Source organism: Osmerus eperlanus, chromosome 19, assembly GCF_963692335.1.
Source record: "Osmerus eperlanus chromosome 19, fOsmEpe2.1, whole genome shotgun sequence".
In the NCBI taxonomy this organism is placed as follows: domain Eukaryota; kingdom Metazoa; phylum Chordata; class Actinopteri; order Osmeriformes; family Osmeridae; genus Osmerus; species Osmerus eperlanus.
This window is the reverse complement of record NC_085036.1, coordinates 11958399-11979930: the sequence shown is the minus strand read 5'-3', so window position 1 is coordinate 11979930 and position 21532 is coordinate 11958399. Positions and strand designations below refer to the sequence as shown.

Genomic DNA, 21532 nt, shown 5'->3' with positions numbered 1-21532 from the left:
CCTCTACTGTCTGTTCTGTATATCCCAGCATCAAATGATTCTTACTGTACACTTAGGGCACTAGTATGAGTAACCACAGTAAGTTTCAGGCATGTGACACTTTCTTAGTCAGAGTTAGCAGGGGGTGCATTTCATGGCAAGAAGGAATACAACAAGCCTGTCGTGAAATGCACCCCCCTCTATTGTCTGTTCTGTATATCCCAGCATCAAATGATTCGTACGGTACACTGAGGGCACTAGTATGAGTAACCACAGTAAGTTTCAGGCATGTGACACTTTCGTAGTCAGAGTTAGCAGGGGGTGCATTTCATGGCAAGAAGGAATACAAGAAGCCTGTCGTGAAATGCACCCCCCTCTATTGTCTGTTCTGTATATCCCAGCATCAAATGATTCTTACTGTACACTAAGGGCCCTAGTATGAGTAAGCACAGTAAGTTTCAGGCATGTAACACTTTCCTAGTCAGGGTTAGCAGGGGGTGCATTAAGCCTGCCATGAAATGCACCCCCTCTACTGTCTGTTCTGTATATCCCAGCATCAAATGATTCTTACTGTACACTGAGGGCACTAGTATGAGTAACCACAGTAAGTTTCAGGCATGTGACACTTTCCTAGTCAGAGTTAGCAGGGGTGCATTAAGCCTGCCATGAAATGCACCCCCTCTACTGTCTGTTCTGTATATCCCAGCATCAAATGATTCTTACTGTACACTGAGGGCACTAGTATGAGTAACCACAGTAAGTTACAGGCATGTGACACTTTCCTAGTCAGAGTTAGCAGGGGGTGCATTTCATGGCAAGAAGGAATACAACAAGCCTGTCGTGAAATGCACCCCCCTCTATTGTCTGTTCTGTATATCCCAGCATCAAATGATTCTTACTGTACAGTAAGGGCACTAGTATGAGTAAGCACAGTAAGTTTCAGGCATGTAACACTTTCCTAGTTAGGGTTAGCAGGGGGTGCATTAAGCCTGCCATGAAATGCACCCCCTCTACTGTCTGTTCTGTATATCCCAGCATCAAATTATTCTTACCGTACACTGAGGGCACTAATATGAGTAACCACAGTAAGTTTCAGGCATGTGACACTTTCCTAGTCAGAGTTAGCAGGGGTGCATTAAGCCTGCCATGAAATGCACCCCCTCTACTGTCTGTTCTGTATATCCCAGCATCAAATGATTCTTACTGTACACTGAGGGCACTAGTATGAGTAACCACAGTAAGTTACAGGCATGTGACACTTTCCTAGTCAGAGTTAGCAGGGGGTGCATTTCATGGCAAGAAGGAATACAACAAGCCTGTCGTGAAATGCACCCCCCTCTATTGTCTGTTCTGTATATCCCAGCATCAAATGATTCTTACTGTACAGTAAGGGCACTAGTATGAGTAAGCACAGTAAGTTTCAGGCATGTAACACTTTCCTAGTTAGGGTTAGCAGGGGGTGCATTAAGCCTGCCATGAAATGCACCCCCTCTACTGTCTGTTCTGTATATCCCAGCATCAAATTATTCTTACCGTACACTGAGGGCACTAATATGAGTAACCACAGTAAGTTTCAGGCATGTGACACTTTCCTAGTCAGAGTTAGCAGGGGGTGCATTTCATGGCAAGAAGGAATACAACAAGCCTGTCATGAAATGCACCCCCCTCTATTGTCTGTTCTGTATATCCCAGCATCAAATGATTCTTACTGTACACTGAGGGCACTAGTATGAGTAACCACAGTAAGTTTCAGGCATGTGGCACTTTCCTAGTCAGAGTTAGCAGGGGGTGCATTTCATGGCAAGAAGGAATACAAGAAGCCTGTTGTGAAATGGACCCCGCTCTACTGTCTGTTCTGTATATCCCAGCATCAGATGATTCTTACTGTACACTGAGGGCCCTAGTATGAGTAAGCACAGTAAGTTTCAGGCATGTAAGACTTTCCTAGTCAGGGTTAGCAGGGGGTGCATTAAGCCTGCCATGAAATGCACCCCCTCTACTGTCTGTTCTGTATATCCCAGCATCAAATGATTCTTACTGTACAGTTAGGGCACTAGTATGAGTAACCACAGTAAGTTTCAGGCATGTGACACTTTCCTAGTCAGAGTTAGCAGGGGGTGCATTTCATGGCAAGAAGGAATACAACAAGCCTGTCGTGAAATGCACCGCCCTCTATTGTCTGTTCTGTATATCCCAGCATCAAATGATTCTTACTCTACACTGAGGTCACTAGTATGAGTAACCACAGTAAGTTTCAGGCATGTGACACTTTCGTAGTCAGAGTTAGCAGGGGGTGCATTTCATGGCAAGAAGGAATACAACAAGCCTGCCATGAAATGCACCCCCTCTACTGTCTGTTCTGTATATCCCAGCATCAAATGATTCTTACTGTACACTTAGGGCACTAGTATGAGTAACCACAGTAAGTTTCAGGCATGTGACACTTTCTTAGTCAGAGTTAGCAGGGGGTGCATTTCTTTGCAAGACGGAATACAACAAGCCTGTCGTGAAATGCACCCCCCTCTATTGTCTGTTCTGTATATCCCAGCATCAAATGATTCTTACTGTACACTGAGGGCCCTAGTATGAGTAAGCACAGTAAGTTTCAGGCATGTAACACTCTCCTAGTCAGGGTTAGCAGGGGGTGCATTAAGCCTGCCATGAAATGCACCCCCTCTATTGTCTGTTCTGTATATCCCAGCATCAAATGATTCATACGGTACAATGAGGGCACTAGTATGAGTAAGTGTCAGGCATGTGACACTTTCCTAGTCAGTGTTAGCAGGGAGTGCATTGCACTTACATCAAATGGAAAACAAGGCCTGCCATGAAATGCTCTCCCCCTGCATACGTTTTTTCCCTTCTACTCCAGCATTATGTACATTTAGCATAAATTTAATACCAATACATATGTATGTATAGGGTGGACAGGTCTGAAATCAGAATAGTCCATGGTAGGTGTGGGATTATTATGTTTTATTTTTTCATTTATTTCATTGACTTAAACAATAAGAGTAATATTTCCTGTTTAAAAAAAGGATTTTAATGGTGAGAACATTTCTTTTGATGTTGATACATAGTTGATACATCGTTTTTATTACTTGTCTTTTGTTAGCTATAGGCGTGTGAACCTTTGGTCCCTTTTCAGGACAGCTGATAGCCTATTCTGGATCAGAAGGCTGTTGTTTTCGACCTGTCTGAGTAACCCACCCTACGCGCAGGCTAACTGCATTAAAATCGCATGCCTTTGAACCTATTATACATTAGTATGAAGAGCCATGTGAAATACTTTGAACCTGCTACACAAAATACATTTCCTTTGGTAATCAAACTGGGTTATATTTCCTCAGAATGCGATGTCGTGGAGCAAGAATGTTAGTTCGCGTTCGTTACTATATGGTTTGAATGAAGAATTTTAAGGATTTTGTGTTGAAAATAGCATCTGATATTTACACAGATAACCGACATTCTTCTCTTGCATTCTATAACAAAGGAAGTATAATGTGAGACTTCTGTTTCCCCTTCGTTTGGTTGCGATATCAAGACGAAATCCTTCACTCTTTGATTCGCGCGCGCTCCCGCGAGGGGGTGCCAATCCAGAGTCATGCATCGGGTGATACAACACCGGAAAAAGCACAATCAGCAGTAAATAATCAATGTCTCTCAAAGAGTAACGGAAGTGCATTTTATTTATTTTGACAGAAGACAAAAACACCCACAATATTAACCGCAACTTCCTCTTGAAGGCTTATTCCAACTGCAATATCCCATTTTCTATCTAAATTCAATGAATTAACCCACTTTAAAATCCCCGTTCAAGTTGTCCAAAAATTCATTTGGGAGCAAAAGGAATTAATTCTCCGTATGTATTATTAAGCACTTTAAATTATCACACTTTACTATAATCAAGGTTTGCAGAAAGCTCAAGATACAGTTTCACTGACCATAACCATGCTAAATTTGGCAAATAAACTATATTCTCGCTATATCCTCAGTGCACTACGCACCATTTGTATGCCTATATATTTATTTTTACTATATTACTAAAGGTGCAAATACATGGAATTAAGACTAGCCTATGATCAAAACATTAATCTTAGTAACCCTTTTCTCATGAATCCGAATACAGCCTTGGTAGGTTCAAGAGTGCATCATATTCCAAACCTCTGGGGGTGATAACCCGCTGTAAACCATGACAAATGCCGTTGGTAAAAGGCTGGTAAAACCATAGCCTACTATTATTTCACCCACAGGCCACTTCCAAGTTTCAAGTGATGTCACAATTCATTGTTTTTAAGAGTTTTTTCTTACAGTACAAATACATCAGACCTCGAGCTAATTATATATTGGAAAGGCTGCATAACGCACCGTTAAAAATACAAAAGCAGGGATGAACCATAAACAAGCGCTGATCAAAGTTCTGATCAACACACAAGATGTGTTCAAAACGAGGATTAACTGGTAAATTAGGCAAATCAATTAATTAATTTCATAGATTACCAAGATACACGTGTATAGTGGATGAAGAAATCAACTGATCAATTAGACCAATAATCTACATTTTCACCTTGAGAATAGTTATTTTAAACTATGGTAATGAGTACAGCTTTCTGGTTCATTGTACAATCACACACAGTCCATCTCTGTAATTAATCCAGATATATATTTTTTAAAGCACCACTCACTATAATGTAATCCACAGTTGTTCACAACGTTTTAGAGAATATTCAGGGACAACCATGGAATGGTGAACATAAAACTTCCATTCACTACACTGTAAAGATTTTTATTTTCTTATTTTTCAGTTTTTGTTAGTTGCGGAAACTATATGGACAGCCTTTGACAAAAAACATTGTGTAATTATTGATCACAAATAGCTATTTAAGACTTCTTTTCTGTTGTTCATTCAGAGAAGTGCAATGAAATACCCAGTTTTAACCATTAAATCAATACATTAGGTTCTTCATAAATGTGAAAAGGACACTCTTGGAATGTCTGATGAAAAAAATGCATACATTTTATGATCCATTTTCCCACAAATTGCTATTCATAGCGATTGCATTTGTTTAAACTTGTATCTCTTGAGAATCCATTTTTCAACATGAGTTTGTACACCTCTCTTTGCGTCATACATCTCTGCACAACAATACACTTTCTAGTGACACATTTATTTGAGAAACATACAAATGTGACTAACAAAGCTTCTAAACGTTGACCTGCTACTTCAGTTTCCCATACAGATTCAGTTCCAAGCTTACAAAATAGTTTCAAGTTATTTTATTGTATAACAAAGGATCTGGGCCATGAAAAAACGTGCAATTGATGCTGGGAAATTTTAAGTAGAAAAAAACAAGCAAGCCCATTGGTCCAAATGGAGTACATGGGTATTAACTGATGGAACTGTAAGCTTGAACCAGCAGTACTGGACGTCAGATAGCAAGGACAACATGGGAATGATCTTCAGCTGAAGCATGGATAAAACAGAGATACAAGTTTAACAGGGGGCCGTCATTTAGAGAAGTGCTGTAAGGTGGAATGACCGCAACTTAAACCATGAAGTAAAATTTGAACCCACAATCCCTCCCACACAATTCCTTCGCGTTCTGGAATGAACCCTGGGATTTTTAAAGTCGGGTAATTCCTCTTCTTTAACAGGACCCGGTAGTCATGGCTGATTTTATACAGGGCTTCCTTCCAGGGTGACCACACAGGAGCCTCCCAGCTTCTCTGCCAAGGTGCGCCTGTCTTTGATGTCCTCCAAACCGTTGACTTGCCATTCATGCTTAATCCCTATAAGACCGGACAGAATTTATGTAATTGAGTGATCTCATAGCACACTCCATGATCACAATAAAAATAAATATATATATATATATATCATTTTTTTACATCCATAAAACTACCCACTTACCTGTGAATTTCTTCTTAATGGCATCCTTGGAGCTGGCATAGATCATTTTGCTTTTCAGGGGAGCATTCTCTGGCGCCCTATTTCACGGAAGGTGACAAAAAAAAAAAAAAGTATAGGTTGTCATTTTTTTACCACTGCCATCAACATTCTCTGAATATAAAAGCAGCATTGCACCAGAAAAGCAACATGGGGGAAACAGAAATTATGCATGGCAAGGTTAAGTATACAGAGCTGAAAATACACAATACAGGGAGATTAGATTCTCTTCACCAAATATGGCTCATTAAGCATGCACCGATAAGGGAGGGAGAGGGTGGGGGGGGGGCTGTTACTGGTCATGGAGAATGTCATTTGTCTCCTTGATATCAGCACACAGTAATGTATGAGATCATTGTTTTGGATGACTAGCCCATCTGTTGATATCAATGTAGGCTTTTGTATCTTTGTTAGATCCATGCTGATGCATGCAGGGCTTAGCCATCGAGCGATTTGAAGGAGGGGAAAAAAAAAAAACACAGTAATCTATATCGGTGGATACTCTGTGGGTGTGCTTCAGCAGGGAGGCATTCCTAACCTAAGAAACTAGCATGCTTTAAAAAAAAATGAAACGTATTTGTTTAGCAGACGCTTTTATCCAACGTACAGAAGGGGAATTTGAACCTGCGGCCTCTTGATCTGCAGTTAAGAGCTCTACCCCCTGAGCCACACCCATCTTACGTGTGATAAAATGTCAATCGATCCCTCACCAGAAAATGAAGACAAGGTCCTCCTTCTTGGTCTCCTTGGTCTCGTAGGTGGCATCGTACAGGGCGTAGCGGCAGTCGTCCGGAGGGAGCATCTTGACAAAGTGCAGGTAGGGGTCGTCGATGGTGTCGCCCACCTGCCCCACCAGGATCTCTTGCCCCTCCTCCAGAACGATGTTCTTCTTGTCTGGACTCAGGCAGAACAACACGGCCTTCTTCCTCTTCTTCTTGTCTTCCTCGTTCACCTGGGCCTTGCGCACCTTCATCTCGTTGAAGACGGTAATAACTTCATCGGTCACTGTCACCCCGGATGCCTAAGGGAGAGAATGGGGGGGGGCTTGTCAATGTGGGAGGTTAAGCAGGGTGAACAGAGGCCACCAGGTCAATATGAATAGGCGACAACCATCCTAAATATCGTCATTTGATCCTGTTCTGTACTTAACCACATCTCCAGAGAAGATCCTTATACTTGGTATCCAGACAACTGCCAGATTTAACCAGATTGATACGTCTTAGCCTAACCCACTTAATCCTTTTTTCACGTTTTCCACCCAACAGACAGACATTAAACCCATTAATAACAGACACAGAGGCATTGTCTTCCTGTCAGCAGGTGGTTTTCATCGAGAATAAACAAGTGGTATCTGGGCCTTAAACCAAAAAGGATTAATGGATATAAAATATCACACCCTGAATCAGTCCTAATTCTTCTTCATGCATTATCCTGACCGAAAGAAAATGATTTATTAGGACATAAGCTAATAGGTGGAATAATATTAGTCCATTTGGAGATGAAAACGGTACAATTAACACATTTTTTGTATTTGCTTTCTGACTCTTGCGTTGTAGCCTAGATTTATCAATTTTTATCCACGATGGAGCAGGAGAAATACTTGGTAAGAGCCAGTTAAGGGTCAAAAGATAACACTGCAGAGACAGCTGGGGTGTTCGGTATTCATTATGCAAAACACCTTCCGGAGGCTCGAGCTACTCATGTCCTGCAAATCTAAATCACTTGATATGGCACGTGCGTGTCTAACCGCCGTTTCCTGCCGAGTCTCAAACTCTTAACACTAAAATGTCCACATTGTTGAACTCAACTGGTCTACGAAGCTGTTTTATTAGCTGCTAAACGGCGCCCTTCCTTGTGCATTTAAGGGTGGGGTCGACTGAGACAAGCAGTCAGCGACCAGGCCTTGAACGACATCATAGAGGAAGTGAGCACAATTGTTCATCGTCACACAACCTTATCCAAGTAGACAAGTAATAAAATATTCCGGATATTGGTCAGAAACTATTGCTGGCCACCAGTTAGGTAGATAGTACATACATAGTCCATAGTAGTACATAGTCTCCTTCTATGGCAACAGCAACACTTAGACTGAACTACACTTGCTAGCTAGCTATTCCAACTAGCACCAACGCAAATCTAAACCATCGAGCAAACAATATCAAAAAGCTTCATTGCTATGCAAGTCAAGTGACATTAGCTCAACGTTGAGCGTAGGTAACTACTGTAAGCGGACATACGTCTTGCACGAATATTCGTGCTGGCCTAAACGAACGTTAGCTAGCTAGCCTAGCTGGAGCTAGCTCGCTGGGACTATCTAGCTATGGCTAGCTGACTACTTTCTCAATTATAGCCTTGTAGTAGCTACCTAGGTAGCTAAATCAAACAACTGACGTAAAATATATCAATAGTAGCAACACTTTTTGGTGCAATATCTAAAATGTTAAACTATAAAAAGCTACAAGAAACATTGACGCAACGTTACCATAGTTGGTTCTTTTTTGTATCGCAGTCTGAGTCGAAAATGAACGTTTGGTGCTCGCACGCATTCAACTTCTACATACCACCAAGAGGCGGACACGCGCATTGATAAAGCAAAGGGAGTTATGGGAGCTGTATTTTTTTTTCAGTAGTCACCTGCTACCTCTCTTTAGTTTACATGGCTTTGAGTCCATCACCATAAATCTTCCCATAGTGTAATCATTTCAAAAACAAAATTGCTTGTGTACAGTACGCTTCCACACACTCCATCAACTGTAATCTATTGCAAATACTTCCACAATGAGTCTCGTAGAGAGTACTACCAAATATGGAAACGAATTTTGACGCACACCGCACCCAACTTCCACTTGTGCAAAGTCATTCAGGCATGGTTTTTTTTCAGGTACTGGATAAAGACTGGAAACAAAATGATGAAACGGGAAATATGTTGTAATAAAACACACAAATTGGCTCTGTGTGTGTTTAGTCTACCATTCGTGAGGCAATTAATAATAGACAACTGTCGCAAGAGTAAGGAAAAACGAATTATCAACGGTTTATTCAAACACAAAGCAAAACGTCTGTCAGTTTATTACTCAAGAGTATGTGACCAAAACTGCGTGTACTAGGACTAATGTTGTTGCGCTTTTTAATTCGTGGCAGATCATTTTTGTACGACCGCGCTGTCCGTAGTTTGCATCCGTAATATAACATGGCGCCGCTCTCTTCAACACATCATGTGTAAAGCAAGGATAAATGATGCGTTGGGGACAAATATGTTGAAAGCAATAGCTGATAGTAGTTGATTAATAAAAACTTTTGAACCGTTGAAGAACGAAAGGGATCTCGTAGTGGACGTGGAAGCGGAACTATGGGGTTGTATCATTTACTGTGTTGCCCCAGCGTTGCACGCCAAAAACTGTTAAAGTCAATGACGACTTACACGCTTAGTTTCGGTTCCAACTTAAGATCGTTCAATGTACAAACAAAGCCAGGCGTATGTAACGTTTTACTAAAGACCAACAAACAGCAAACTATTTATCGCCCATTTTCCATCTCTACAGCTGTCACTAAAGATGTCATTCTGTTTGAACACAACCGAACCAGGTTCTTTCGCCTCTTAACAGTCTTCTGTGGCGGTCAGGTTCTTTTCTGGACATACCTGGCCTACTTTGCTTTCACCGGCCTACGAGATACAAGTGGAAAAAAAGTAGAGACAACTGGTTTGGCAGGCTTTTGGAGTTTTGAAATGAACTTGGGGTCTGTTGCTTGGAGATACGGTTTCACGTTGACTTGTCTTGTTATTGGTAGGTTATAGGTTTGATGCCCTGCTTTTCAACGCAAGACAGTCCACATCTTACATCCAGCCTGCTACTTCGATAATTCATTAAAAAACTAATTATATTATGCACGATTTGTACAAATTGCACCCATCACTATGGTTTACTGCTGGTACATGTGTGGTAGATCTCTCATCTCTCTCCTTGTGTGTCATTTCTTTTGTTTACCAGGAGGAGGAATTGGGGGATTTGGTGCCCTTTTCTGTCGCCGGTCAGTCAGTCAAGTGATTTTGCACAAGGGAGGTTCAATGGTCACAGTCACCACCCAGTCCCCTCTGGGAGCAGACAGAGGCAGGCGAATGACCGTCCCCCTATCATCTGTGACCTGCCATGCCCACAGACAGGAGTCTCCATCTTTCATTCCGCTCCGGATGAAAGACCACAAGTTCTATTTCCTATTGGATAAGGAAGGGACACTGAACAATCCCAAACTGTTTGACATTACCGTCGGGGCCTATAGACCATTGTAACATTAGGCCTAATTTTCAACTGCAATATGTTGTATTGTGATGTTAAGGAGACCACATCCGGAAGTATTTTGTTTTGTTGTTTAGAACATGGAATAAATTGTGAATGTGACATTCATTTTTCCAACAGACATTGAGTATGACGATGCGTGGAAATTAGTTATCCAAAATATAAAAACAAATGGACAAACGAAACCTTGTTTTATTGCGTGTACATTTAGATCAACTTGTAATAATTGTCAAAATTAGTTACATTTATTCCCCAGACTCACTCCCCATCGTATCTTTTTTGTTGTTGTAGCAGGTTAAAGTGTTTTTCAGCACCATGGACAGCTCGTGTAATTTGACTATGGTCCGTCATCTACGTGCTGGGGCAAAATAGTCTTCAGATGACATGGTAGTCTACAAATAACTCGAATTTGTAAACCCCACTGCAGTAGGTGGCAGTGAAGCTCTGTCGCACAATCTGGGATTATCCCTAAACATTCCGTGTAGGTTTACCTCGGTGAGAGCAATTCAAGTGACTAATATATGGGAGAACGCAAATCTTTTTTTGGTATTACTGTTCAGTTCAGATAAGATGTGTGCGTTTCTAACAGCCGTATTATGTTTGCAAAATGATCTTTTGGATTTGTACAATCTATTCACAGTTTAACAGACTGTCACTTTAGTGGATTTAAACTATGCCGGTTGCTTTCTGACCTTAATTCCGCAACATAACGGCATATATAATCCGGGTAAGTTTTTTCTCTGCGGACAAGAGTGTGGTATAGGCCTTCATAGAACGTCTTGTTTGTTTATATAAATAGCCACTGTAGGCCTATATAATAAACAACAATATGCAGTCACGTTGAAGAAGTCAGTCAACTAACACATTGTGTTTCTGACAGCTAAATATGTCTCTGGAACTCGACGTGTTTGTCGGGAACTCAACAATCATCGATATTGCTGTCTATCATCTTTGGTTGGACGGCTATACAGGTTTGTATTCGAACTGCTGAGTGATTTCTGTCATACCTCAAAATAAAATTTATTTATAAAAGGTTCAATAATGGGTTCTTATACTAAAGACTCTGTTAACCTTAAAGCATATTAGAAATGTCATTATTCATGCAGTGCCCACGGTTGTGCCATGCAAATGTTTTGTTGTTCGACTGACCTAATATCTTGCGACTTCTTTCTACCACCTGTCGGTCTCCACACTGCCCCCTAGTGGCAGATGCAGTTAGAGCGCGTGTGGATTGCCGAGCAATGCTGGATTGCGACGTGAGTGCAGAAGTTCTACACAGTGACACCATGGACCAGTTCAGGACCTTCCACATGTGTGAGCGTCTCCTTCACTGCCCCGTCAAACTGTCCAACCAGCTGCTGTTTCAGATCCCGCCTCAGAGTCAAAGCATGCTCATTGAGAGGTTTGTGGACTGCTGCGTGGTGTGGTTTAATATACATCTTTCTAATGTAATGTAATGTAAGGTATTTATTTAGCAGATGCTTTCATTGAAAGCAATGTTCAGTACAAGGGGGGACTTGAACCTGTGGACCACTGAACTGCCCCCTCACCTTCTGTGTTTTCCCTCACCTGTCGAACTTTACACCACCTGTGTGGTTGGTTGTCATTTCTCACCGAAGGTATTATGAGTTTGACAGTGCGTTTGCCAGAGAGGTGCTGGGTAAGAAGCTGTCTAAGGGGACTAAGAGAGACCTGGAGGATGTCAGCTCCAAAACAGGGGTGGCTCTGAAGAGCTGCAGACGACAGGTGGGACTGACTCCCTGAAGAGGAGGAACATCTATTTGTGTGTTGGATCAGCGCAACTCTGAATGATGTTGCCATGGATATTAATTTGTCCCCGGCCTTAAAATTGTGTGTTATGGCTTACAGTGTCTGTTTGATTGATACTAGTGTGGTTTGTACGGTCCAAATCCAAAGTCTGATGTTGTCCCCCATTTCATTCCTACTGTTTCCAGTTTGATAATTTCAAGCGAGTGTTCAAAGTGGTGGAGGAACTGAAAGGCCCACTTGTGGAAAACATTCAGAATCACTTCCTGCTGTCTGACACACTGGCCAGGTAATTAACCAAATTTCTGTGAAAAATAAGTTAAACTAAGAATTATTGCTGAATCTATTTTAAATGTCTGATTAATGTCTGATAAAGATGATCACACTCATGTTATTGGTAATCGGTCATTTTTGAACAATTTACTTACATTTCTACTGATAAATCATCAATATCTCTGACGTTGTATTCTCTTCTCTTCAGGGATTACGCTGCTGTTGTCTTCTTTGCAAACAGTCGTTTTGAGACGGGAAAAAGGAAGCTTCAGTACCTCTCCTTCCAGGACTTTGCCTTCTGCGCAGGCCAGCTCATCAGCTACTGGACCGTAGGAGCTGTGGGTAAGTTTGTTGTGGATATTGTTGTCCGTCTCCACGGGAACAATGTGACAGTTTCTGTTGTAATAGGTATACTTACACATGTATGTATAAGACAACCAGTTGATTGGAGAGAGAGTTAGCGTATACCTCCATACGAAAAATGAGCAGTTAACCCTCGTGCTGCCTTCGGGTCACATGACCCAAAGGTTCATAACGAACCATCGTTGTGTTTACCCAATTTTACCCAATACAAAAACAAATTAAAATAATTTTCTTTTAACCTTTGCAATGTGGGGGGGTCTGAGACAGCCTAGCTGTTAAAAGAAAATGCTTCACTTTGTCTTTGTATGCGGTAAATCTGTCGCAATACGACGGTGGGTCACAATGACTGATGGGTCAGAATGACCCGAAGATAACACAAGGGTTAAGACACATAGTGGTGGTAGCAAACTCTCTCTGAGGCCTGGAGGTCAGAGGACGGTCTATATAGGGGTACATAACAAAATAAAAAGTGTACAATAAACGAATACCTGTTTTTCTCTGTACTCTTCCCAGACAATATGGTTGATGACATGGATGTTGATTTAGAGAAGGAGTTTCTGTATGAACTAAAAGATATCAAGATTTTGATCAACGATAAAGATTTGCTGGACCAGCATAAAAGGTATGAAAAACATACGAGATTACAGTAAAGGTACATTTGTATGCAGGTTCACACAAAACTGTTAGCCACTTAGCTCTGATGTTTGTGTCCTTAGTCTGGTGTGTGCTGCTCTTCGTGGGAAGATCAAAGTTTTCAACGAGATGGAGGCTAATTTCAAAGTAAGTCTCCATTATGCCTGGTTCACTCTCTCACACATACAATCCTACATTTGTACAAAGGAATCATTTCTGTTTTACTTTGTCTATGTACAGCATCTGTCAAGAGCACTGGTTAACATTGCATCTAAGCTAAACAACACCAAAGATGTCAGAGATTTATTCATTGACCTTGTGGAGAAGGTAAAAAGTACATCTTTGAACCAGATACTATCTATAACTGTGTTTATTGGTTCTTGTCTGTATATTAACATAGACGTTGAAGTGGTGTGAAGATTAATAAAATGTAAATGTAACATCTCTTTGTAATTAGCAGAGGGCAGAATGGGCTGTATTATGGGGTTGTATTGCTAACAGAATCATTTTCATGTCCCAGTTCATTGAGCCATGTCGATCTGACAGATGGACAGTAGGGGAACTCAAACTCTTCCTCACTCACTACACTAATGCAGCCCAGTCTCTTGGCACATTCAGGTTAGTGTGTGTGACTTTGTGCGTATGTTTGTGTGTGTATGCGTTGATACAGGGCTCGCAACTAACCTTTTTCCTCACGGCCCCAGTACCGTCCCGAAGTACAAAATTAACCATCCCAAACTGAACTTGACCTGTCCCAAAATGTAAATTTCTTGTGTTTTTTATTGTGAAGATTCATCTTTTAGTGGTGATGTCATAAAGCTGGCTTCTCCTCACAGGTACCAGCTGGTGTGGGACAGGTACATGGGCGTCATACGAAGCTGCATCATCAAGATGTATCACGAATAAGTAGACCTGGTGTGGGTCTGATCCATCCACCTCGCTGAATTTACATTTAGTCATTTAGCAGACGCTCTTATCCAGAGCGACTTACAGTAAGTACAGGGACATTCTCCCCGAGGCAAGAAGGGTGAAGTGCCTTGCCCAAGGACACATCGTCATTTTTGCACGGCCAGGAATCGAACCAGCAACCTTCTGATTACTAGCCTGATTCTCTAACCGCTCAGCCACCTGACTCCCTATATGAATATCTACTGAATATCTTCACCCAACTGCCGTTCGTAGTGCTGGAATATCTCCCTATATCTTTTGACATAACTTTGATGCTGTGTTCACATGGCCCATGGCCACCACAGTCTCCTGATCATGCTGCGCTAGTATGAGTTGTTTACTATATGTATTTATACAGGATTAATTATTCTAATGTGTTGATTGATACGAAGTAAAGTTATTTGTTTTACACAGATGTGTCAGTTACTTAAGCGTGTGTTTATGTGTGTATACGTGTGTGTGTGTGTTTTTATGTGTGTGTGTGTGATTATGTGTGTGTATATGTGTGAGAGTGTATGTGTGAGTGTGTGTGTGTGTGTAAAGGGGTGGGCTAGCCACAGGGGGCTACAGTTGACCAGGGCTGTTGTTGAGGGGGTTGTGACTGAGCCGAGACTTATAAAACTCTTTCAGTGGGGCAGCTGTCAGACGGCCCCTTGCCCCGCTCCACCAAATGGTCCTGAAGACTCCCTTGAGATTGTCTTACTAATGACAACATGGGACCACAGGCACAAACGAGTTGCGTTCTAGAACAAACCGTCTTCTAGAATCAGTCGTGTTCTGGAACCAGTTGATCTGACACTGTCCATGTTTTTAACAGGAGCAGAAGAAATGAGTGCCTGCTTTTCTTTCCGCAGAACTTTGGCTCCTGATTCCTGTTCTCTAATTTGTCTTTGCATTCCTCTGGGCCCCCCTTCCCTGGCTGTAAATATCCAACTCTCCAACTGTGTTGTTAGAAGAGGGGCAGAGGTTGAGTGGGGGGCGGGGGGGCGAGGTAGGAGGTGGCAAGAGAGACACACAGGTTCTGGCCAGTGTAATGAGAGCTTTACTTTGCCTATTTACCCTTGAGGTGGTAGGATTTATGAATACGGCATTGAATGACTGAATTAATTTCAGTTATTGTTCTGTCCTATGCTGTCCTGTGCTATAACTTCTGACTAAACATAAGAAGAATGATGGACAGATGAACAGAGGAAGGATAGTGGGGACACTGGGAGGTTCCTGAGGGGGAGAGATGCCTGTCTCCTCCCCCTCCTGCCTCCCCCTCCTCTTCATCTGCCCCAACCCCCTTTTCTCCACAAAACACACTTTCACAGAGCTTCTCGCACACACACACTTTCACACTGCCGGTGTTTGTAGATGTCGGATAAGGGCAGGGCGAAGAGAACTATTTGTGAAAGTCCTCAGACAACTGTCGAGTTTATTTCTCAGTAGAAACTCTTCATCAACTGTTGTTGTGATTCAGTGAACAGTAACTGTATCTGGAGGTGAACCCAACTTCAATCAGAGACAAACCCAAACCTTTCTGGGTGAGTATGAAACATTGAGTTTCCTAACTTCTTTTTAATAGTTTGCCAAGAGGAGGCGATGGGGTCTGTTTCTTAAAGTGTCATATGATGCGTTTAGAGGTTGCTACAGAAACAAGCCTGTTACACAATTTTTTCATTCATAGCCATTCTTAGGATCTTACAAAGTTTTAGTTGTTGGTAAAGATATGGTCATAAAATGTAACATGTTGATATCAATTCAAGTCTTATTGTATTCTCCCCTTCCCCATTTCTCTCACAGATTCTGGAATATTCCTCCACACGTTACTGGTCTCTCTTCAAAACTGTAGGTGACTGTGATCTAGTGACTCTGTGTGTTTTCGTTTCTGTGCGTGGAGTGGAGTATAGAGAGTATGCAGGTAGCATATGTGATTGTCTGTGTGTGTTTGAGTCTGTCCCTCATCCACAAAACCTCCGCTCAGTCCCCTGAGGAGTACAGTGACAGCTACATGGTAAGGATAAACGCCACCCCTCCCTCCTCTCTTTTTAATTCCTAAATGGTTCTGTCCATCCCATGCCTTGCATTTTAAATGAGTCACTGGTCACACTGCCAAGATTACAGTTTGTGCGTGTCCGTAATCTCTCTCTCCTCCCTCTCTTTCTCTCTCTCCATCCCTCTCTTTCTCTCTCTCCATCTCTTTCTCTCTCTCCTCCCTCTCTTTCTCTCTCTCCATCTCTTTCTCTCTCTCCATCCCTCTCTTTCTCTCTCTCCATCTCTTTCTCTCTCCATCCCTCTCTCCGCGTTCTCTCTCCATCCTTCTGTCACTCTCTGTCTAACTCACTCACTCCCTCCATCCCCCTCCTTTCTCTCTGTCTCTCTCCATCTCTCTCTCCTCCCTCCTCCATCCTGCCTCACACACACACTCCCAGGAATGCACAGATGGTTATGAGTGGGATCCTCAGAGTCAGCACTGTAAAGGTGGGTGGATGAGACTCTGGCTGTAATGTCATGCATGGCACCACTGATCTGTGTGAGAGTTCTGTCGCTCTGCTCACTGTGATCCCATGGTGTTGTTCTCATAATAGCATGCCAAAATGTCAGTCGGTTCCGCTGAACTGTCCACTCTTAAGTTAGGATCTCATCCCTCATTTCTCATCCTTCCTCTCTTAGACGTAGACGAGTGCAAGACCATCCCAGGGGCGTGCCAGGGGGACAGGAAGTGCTTCAACCACTACGGGGGCTACCTGTGTCTTCCCCGCTCCGCCTCAGTCATCACCGCACCCGAACCCCCCAACCAGGGTGTGAACGTGGATCCCAACGAGGCCTTCAACCCCTGTCCTGTGGGCTATGAGGATCGGGGGGAGGTCTGCGTGGGTGAGTCACACGTCGAGAGAGAGAGAGAGAGAGAGAGAGAGAGAGAGAGAGAGAGAGAGAGGGAGAGAGGGAGAGAGGGAGAGAGGGAGAGAGGGAGAAAGAGAAAGAGAAAGAGAAAGAGAGAGAGAGAGAGAGAGAGAGAGAGAGAGAGAGAGAGAGAGAGAGAGAGAGAGAGAGAGAGAGAGAGAGAGAGAGAGAGAGAGGGAGGGAGGGAGAGAGAGTGAGTAAGAATGAATACACTGGTTAGCTCACTAGTAGGGTGGGAAGGAATATTGCCAACATTCAATTGAAGAAGGGGCAGTGAGTGTGAGTGAGTATATGTGGGAGCGGAGTCCACTTTTATGAATCAAATGATGAGTGCGTGTGTTTGTGTGTGAGCGTGATTGTGTGTGTGCGCGTGTTTGTGTGTTTGAACGTATGTATGTGGGTGTGTATGTTTGGTCGGTGTGTGTGGTCTGTGTGTGTGTGTGCGTTTTCGCAGACGTGGATGAGTGTGAACAGGCTTTTCATGACTGCCAGCTGAGCCAGGTGTGTGTGAACACTGTGGGCACCTACAGCTGTCACTGCCCAGACGGGTACACCAAGAACGGCATCGAGTGTGCAGGTGAGGCGCCCGACTCCAGCCCATCCTCAGGGTCATGTCAGGCTAAGTTGGATAAACTGTCCATGCCTCCATCTGTAAACATTCCTCTCTGTCTTCTTTTTTGCCTTCATTTTTTACAGTTTTTATCTCTTCTCCTCTATTATTGATTTCTTCTTCCCTTTCCCCTGTCATCTCTATTTTTCTCTTTTTTTTCCCTCCCTTCTGACAGACATTGACGAGTGCAGATACAGATACTGTCAGCATCACTGTGTCAATGTTCCTGGCTCTTTTTCTTGTGAGTGTGAGTCTGGATTTCGATTGGCCGGAAACAATCGCTCATGTGTGGGTAAGTCCCCCTTCGCATCAATGACACACCTCCAACAACAATCAATAACGATGTTGTCATAGTAGTATTGACCTACTTTACCCTTCAGTCACCTTTGACCTTTACAAAACGTACTTGCCTGTCTCACTTCCCTGGCTGCATCTCTGGTGTCCTTTGATTGCATCCAGATGTGAATGAGTGTGAGATGGGCGCCCCCTGCCAGCAGGGGTGTTATAACACCCACGGCTCCTTCCTCTGTCGCTGCGACCAGGGATACGAGCTGGGACACGATGGATACTCATGCGATGGTCTGATCATGGATCTCTGTCTCTGTATCTCTGTATCTCTCTCTGTTTCTCCACCTCTCTCTGTCTCTCTGTCTCTCTGTCTCTCTGTCTCTCTCTCTCTCTCTCTCTCTCTCTCTCTCTCTCTCTCTCTCTCTCTCTCTCTCTCTCTCTCTCTCTCTCTCTCTGTCCCCCCTCTCTCCCTCTGTCTCTCTGTCTCTCTCTCTCTCTCTCTCTCTCTCTCTCTCTCTCTCTCTCTCTCTCTCTCTGTCCCCCCTCTCTCCCTCTGTCTCTCTGTCTCTCTCTCTCTCTCTCTCTCTCTCTCTCTCTCTCTCTCTCTCTCTCTCTCTCTCTCTCTCTCTCTCTCTCTCTCTCTCTGTCTCTCTCTGTCTCTCTCTCTCTCTCTCTCTCTCTCTCTCTCTCTCTCTCTCTCTCTGTCTCTCTGTCTCTGTCTCTCTCTCTCTCTCTCTCTCTCTCTCTCCGCTGTGCCATCACACTATTTGTAGCTGAAGCACTCATGAGGGATTTTACTGGGAGGATCTTGAAGTCTTGTTGTGTCATTTCTCCCTGCGTGGCTCCACTCCTCCGCTCCAGATGTGGATGAGTGCAGGTATTCCAGCTACATGTGCCAGTTCCAGTGTGTGAACGAGCCCGGGGGGTTCTCCTGTGTGTGTCCCGAGGGCTACCAGCTCCAGGGGCCCAGGCTGTGCCAGGGTAAACAGGCCTTCAGAGCCACTTCATGGTGGGAGGAGGAGGGCCGGCAGAAACGCTACCAACACACACAGAGATGGACAGAACATGTACACACACACACGTCCAAACCCAGTCTAATACACAAACACAAAAACCGTACATCCAAACACACGTACTCACACACAAACACAGTTTGTCTTACCTAAAGTCTTACCTAAACACACATGCATACACATCGCGCACACACACAAACACACATAATGTTGTTCCCTCTTGTGTCCTGCTACTGCCCCTCTCCCAGATGTAAATGAGTGTGAGTCAGACACACAGCAGTGTGAACAGGGTCAGACCTGCCTCAACATCCATGGAGGGAGTCGGTGCCTGGAATCCAACCACTGTCAGGAGCCTTACGTACAGGTGTCCGAAAGGTAAGTGTTCAACACGCGGGTGTAGACACACACACACACATGCACACACACACACACATGCACACACACACACACATGCACACACACACACACACATGCATACACACACACACATGCACACACACACACACATGCACACACACACACACACATCCATACACACACACACATGCATACACACACACATGTGCACATGCAGACAAAGGCACGCATGCCTCCACACACACACACACACACACACATCAACAAACACATCAACACATCTCCCCATCTCCCCAGCCGCTGTGTGTGTCCGGTGGTCAAGCCCGAGTGCGCCCACCTACCGTACTCCGTGGTGCACCGCTACATGAGCATCACCTCCGGACGCTCCGTCCCCTCCGACGTGTTCCAGATCCAGGCCAACAGAGTCTACCCCGGGGCCTACAACACCTTCCGTATCCGCTCCGGGGACCAGCACGGGGACATGTACATACGGGTGAGGGCCGGGGAAACGTCTGCTGGTCTTGATCGCGGCGATTAGTTTTTTTTCATGGATTATTATGGATTGCTGAATCTCTCGTCTGCTGAACATATTTACCTTTGGGTACGAATGATGTAACCTTGACCTTGAAATACAGTCAGGTTATGTTTCGCAAGTCTCTGTACCAGCTCTCTATCACCACCTCTCCCTGTGTCAATAAGCAGAAAGATATTATTGTTTATCTTCAAATGTACTTCAAATGTACTGATTTTGCATATTTAAATACTTATTGACTACTTTAAATCATGTACTTTGTAAGTATGCTTTAAGTAAAACGTGTTCTTGTTTGGGTCTTCTCAGCAAATTAACAACATCAGTGCCATGCTGGTCCTGGCTCGGGCGGTGACTGGACCCAGAGAGTACATCCTGGACCTGGAGATGGTGTCTGCCAACCCTCTGATGAGCTACCAGACCAGCTCCGTCCTGCGCCTGGCAGTCTATGTGGGGCCTTACACCTTCTGATAGCAAGACAGGAACAGGGACACAGAGGGTGCCATGAAGTGATGGAGACTGGAACATTGGCCTGACACTTCTGTTCTGACAGGAGAAGAAGAAAAAAAAAATTAACATGCTAGCACAGCCGAAGCAGTGAAATCATTCTCTCATAATCTCGTAGTCACTCATTCACATAGTCTGAGTCAATGAGAATAACCTTTTGCTAACAGTAGGACTCTTTGTTCACAAAAACATGACTAAACACTTTGCAATACTACTTTAACTGTGCACTGAATTTTAAGCGGTTAACGAAGTGCTATTACCTTGCTGATAGATGATCACATCTGCTGTACAAACTCAGTTCACCTGCCAATATTCTGCCACCCATCCAACAGTAATCTTTCCAATCAAAACTGAGTTTTACCTTAGATGGTTAAAACTATTTTCTAGTGTTTCGTTCATTAATGTTGTGTTTGATTTGTAAGAATATGCTCCTAAGATATTAAAACAGACATTTTGGGACTGTGTGTTTGCTGTGTGTGAGTGTATATACACTTCACCGCTGTGCTATAAACACTCTCCAGGTTATTTTAGGACACTGAATTACTCAATAACTTCCGCTCCTCATTCTCTCTGGTTGCGGCTTCATTGTCTTGCGTACAAAGAGCTGTTGTTTTTTCTGTTCCTCTTGTCATGTGGAGAGGGCCTGTGGAATGGGAGGATCTCTGGGGTTCTAGGTTCTGGATTTTGTGTTCTAGATTCTGGATTCTAGAATCCAAGTGCATTCTTACCATGTCAGGAGATCACAGTCTGTTGTGCCGTGTGTTCATCAAACTGCAAGATGAAACCAAGTTTCTAGCTTGAGAACAGATCTTTTTTGTGTACGTTGTTTATTGTTTCCTTTGATACTTTACATCCAACCACCCAAGATTGTCTAAGAATTCCACGTAAAGTTACAGTCATAGAAACCTGAAAGGTGAGATTGCTCAAATGGCCCACTCCAATTATTCTCCACCAGTGCAGTGTTCAGAGCTGAATCAGCTCAGAGATGGATGTGAAGTGTGAACATGAGGGCCTTGTTCAGTCACATGGTGAGATTTTCTCAGATTTCCCACACTGTCCCTACATATAGATAGTGTCTCAAACATCTAGTGATAGCAGCTAGCTCATTCAACACCAAGAAACTGTCGAGAGTGAGTC

The 21532-nt window shown here is 43.4% G+C and overlaps 4 protein-coding genes across 8 annotated transcripts; 3 read left to right on the top strand and 1 right to left on the bottom strand.

Moving 5' to 3' along the window:
* Positions 1-4749: 4749 nt before the first annotated feature.
* Positions 4750-8474, bottom strand: LOC134039365 (cofilin-2-like). The gene is made up of 4 exons (XM_062485184.1): positions 8409-8474; positions 6637-6947; positions 5891-5967; positions 4750-5769 (listed from the first exon to the last, which is right to left on the bottom strand). Exons 1-4 carry the CDS (start codon positions 8409-8411, stop codon positions 5657-5659), a joined length of 504 nt encoding a protein of 167 aa, XP_062341168.1. The 5' UTR covers positions 8412-8474; the 3' UTR covers positions 4750-5656.
* Positions 8475-9045: 571 nt separating this feature from the next.
* tmem223 (transmembrane protein 223) lies at positions 9046-10323 on the top strand. The gene is made up of 2 exons (XM_062486042.1): positions 9046-9711; positions 9916-10323. The coding sequence occupies exons 1-2, from the start codon at positions 9276-9278 to the stop codon at positions 10212-10214; spliced, it is 735 nt and encodes a 244-aa protein (XP_062342026.1). The 5' UTR covers positions 9046-9275; the 3' UTR covers positions 10215-10323.
* Positions 10324-10534: 211 nt separating this feature from the next.
* LOC134039889 (acidic fibroblast growth factor intracellular-binding protein B-like) lies at positions 10535-14612 on the top strand. Of its 4 annotated transcripts, none has more exons than XM_062486040.1 (12): positions 10535-10716; positions 10862-10948; positions 11102-11192; positions 11425-11623; positions 11841-11967; positions 12177-12277; positions 12470-12603; positions 13138-13246; positions 13341-13404; positions 13498-13584; positions 13778-13875; positions 14094-14612. In XM_062486040.1, exons 3-12 carry the CDS (start codon positions 11108-11110, stop codon positions 14161-14163), a joined length of 1074 nt encoding a protein of 357 aa, XP_062342024.1. In that variant the 5' UTR covers positions 10535-10716; positions 10862-10948; positions 11102-11107; the 3' UTR covers positions 14164-14612. The 4 variants fall into 4 exon arrangements, with proteins under 4 accessions (XP_062342024.1, XP_062342025.1, XP_062342022.1 ...); XM_062486041.1 differs by having other exon boundaries at positions 10862-10978; XM_062486038.1 differs by lacking the exon at positions 10535-10716 and having other exon boundaries at positions 10723-10948.
* An 806-nt stretch (positions 14613-15418) lies between these two features.
* Positions 15419-20859, top strand: LOC134039470 (EGF-containing fibulin-like extracellular matrix protein 2). 2 transcript variants are annotated; one of them, XM_062485357.1, is made up of 11 exons: positions 15419-15731; positions 15991-16201; positions 16620-16668; positions 16861-17064; positions 17546-17668; positions 17877-17993; positions 18161-18280; positions 18851-18970; positions 19251-19377; positions 19657-19852; positions 20198-20859. In XM_062485357.1, exons 2-11 carry the CDS (start codon positions 16103-16105, stop codon positions 20357-20359), a joined length of 1317 nt encoding a protein of 438 aa, XP_062341341.1. In that variant the 5' UTR covers positions 15419-15731; positions 15991-16102; the 3' UTR covers positions 20360-20859. The 2 variants fall into 2 exon arrangements, with proteins under 2 accessions (XP_062341341.1, XP_062341342.1); XM_062485358.1 differs by lacking the exon at positions 15419-15731 and having other exon boundaries at positions 15858-16201.
* The last annotated feature ends 673 nt before the right edge of the window (positions 20860-21532 follow it).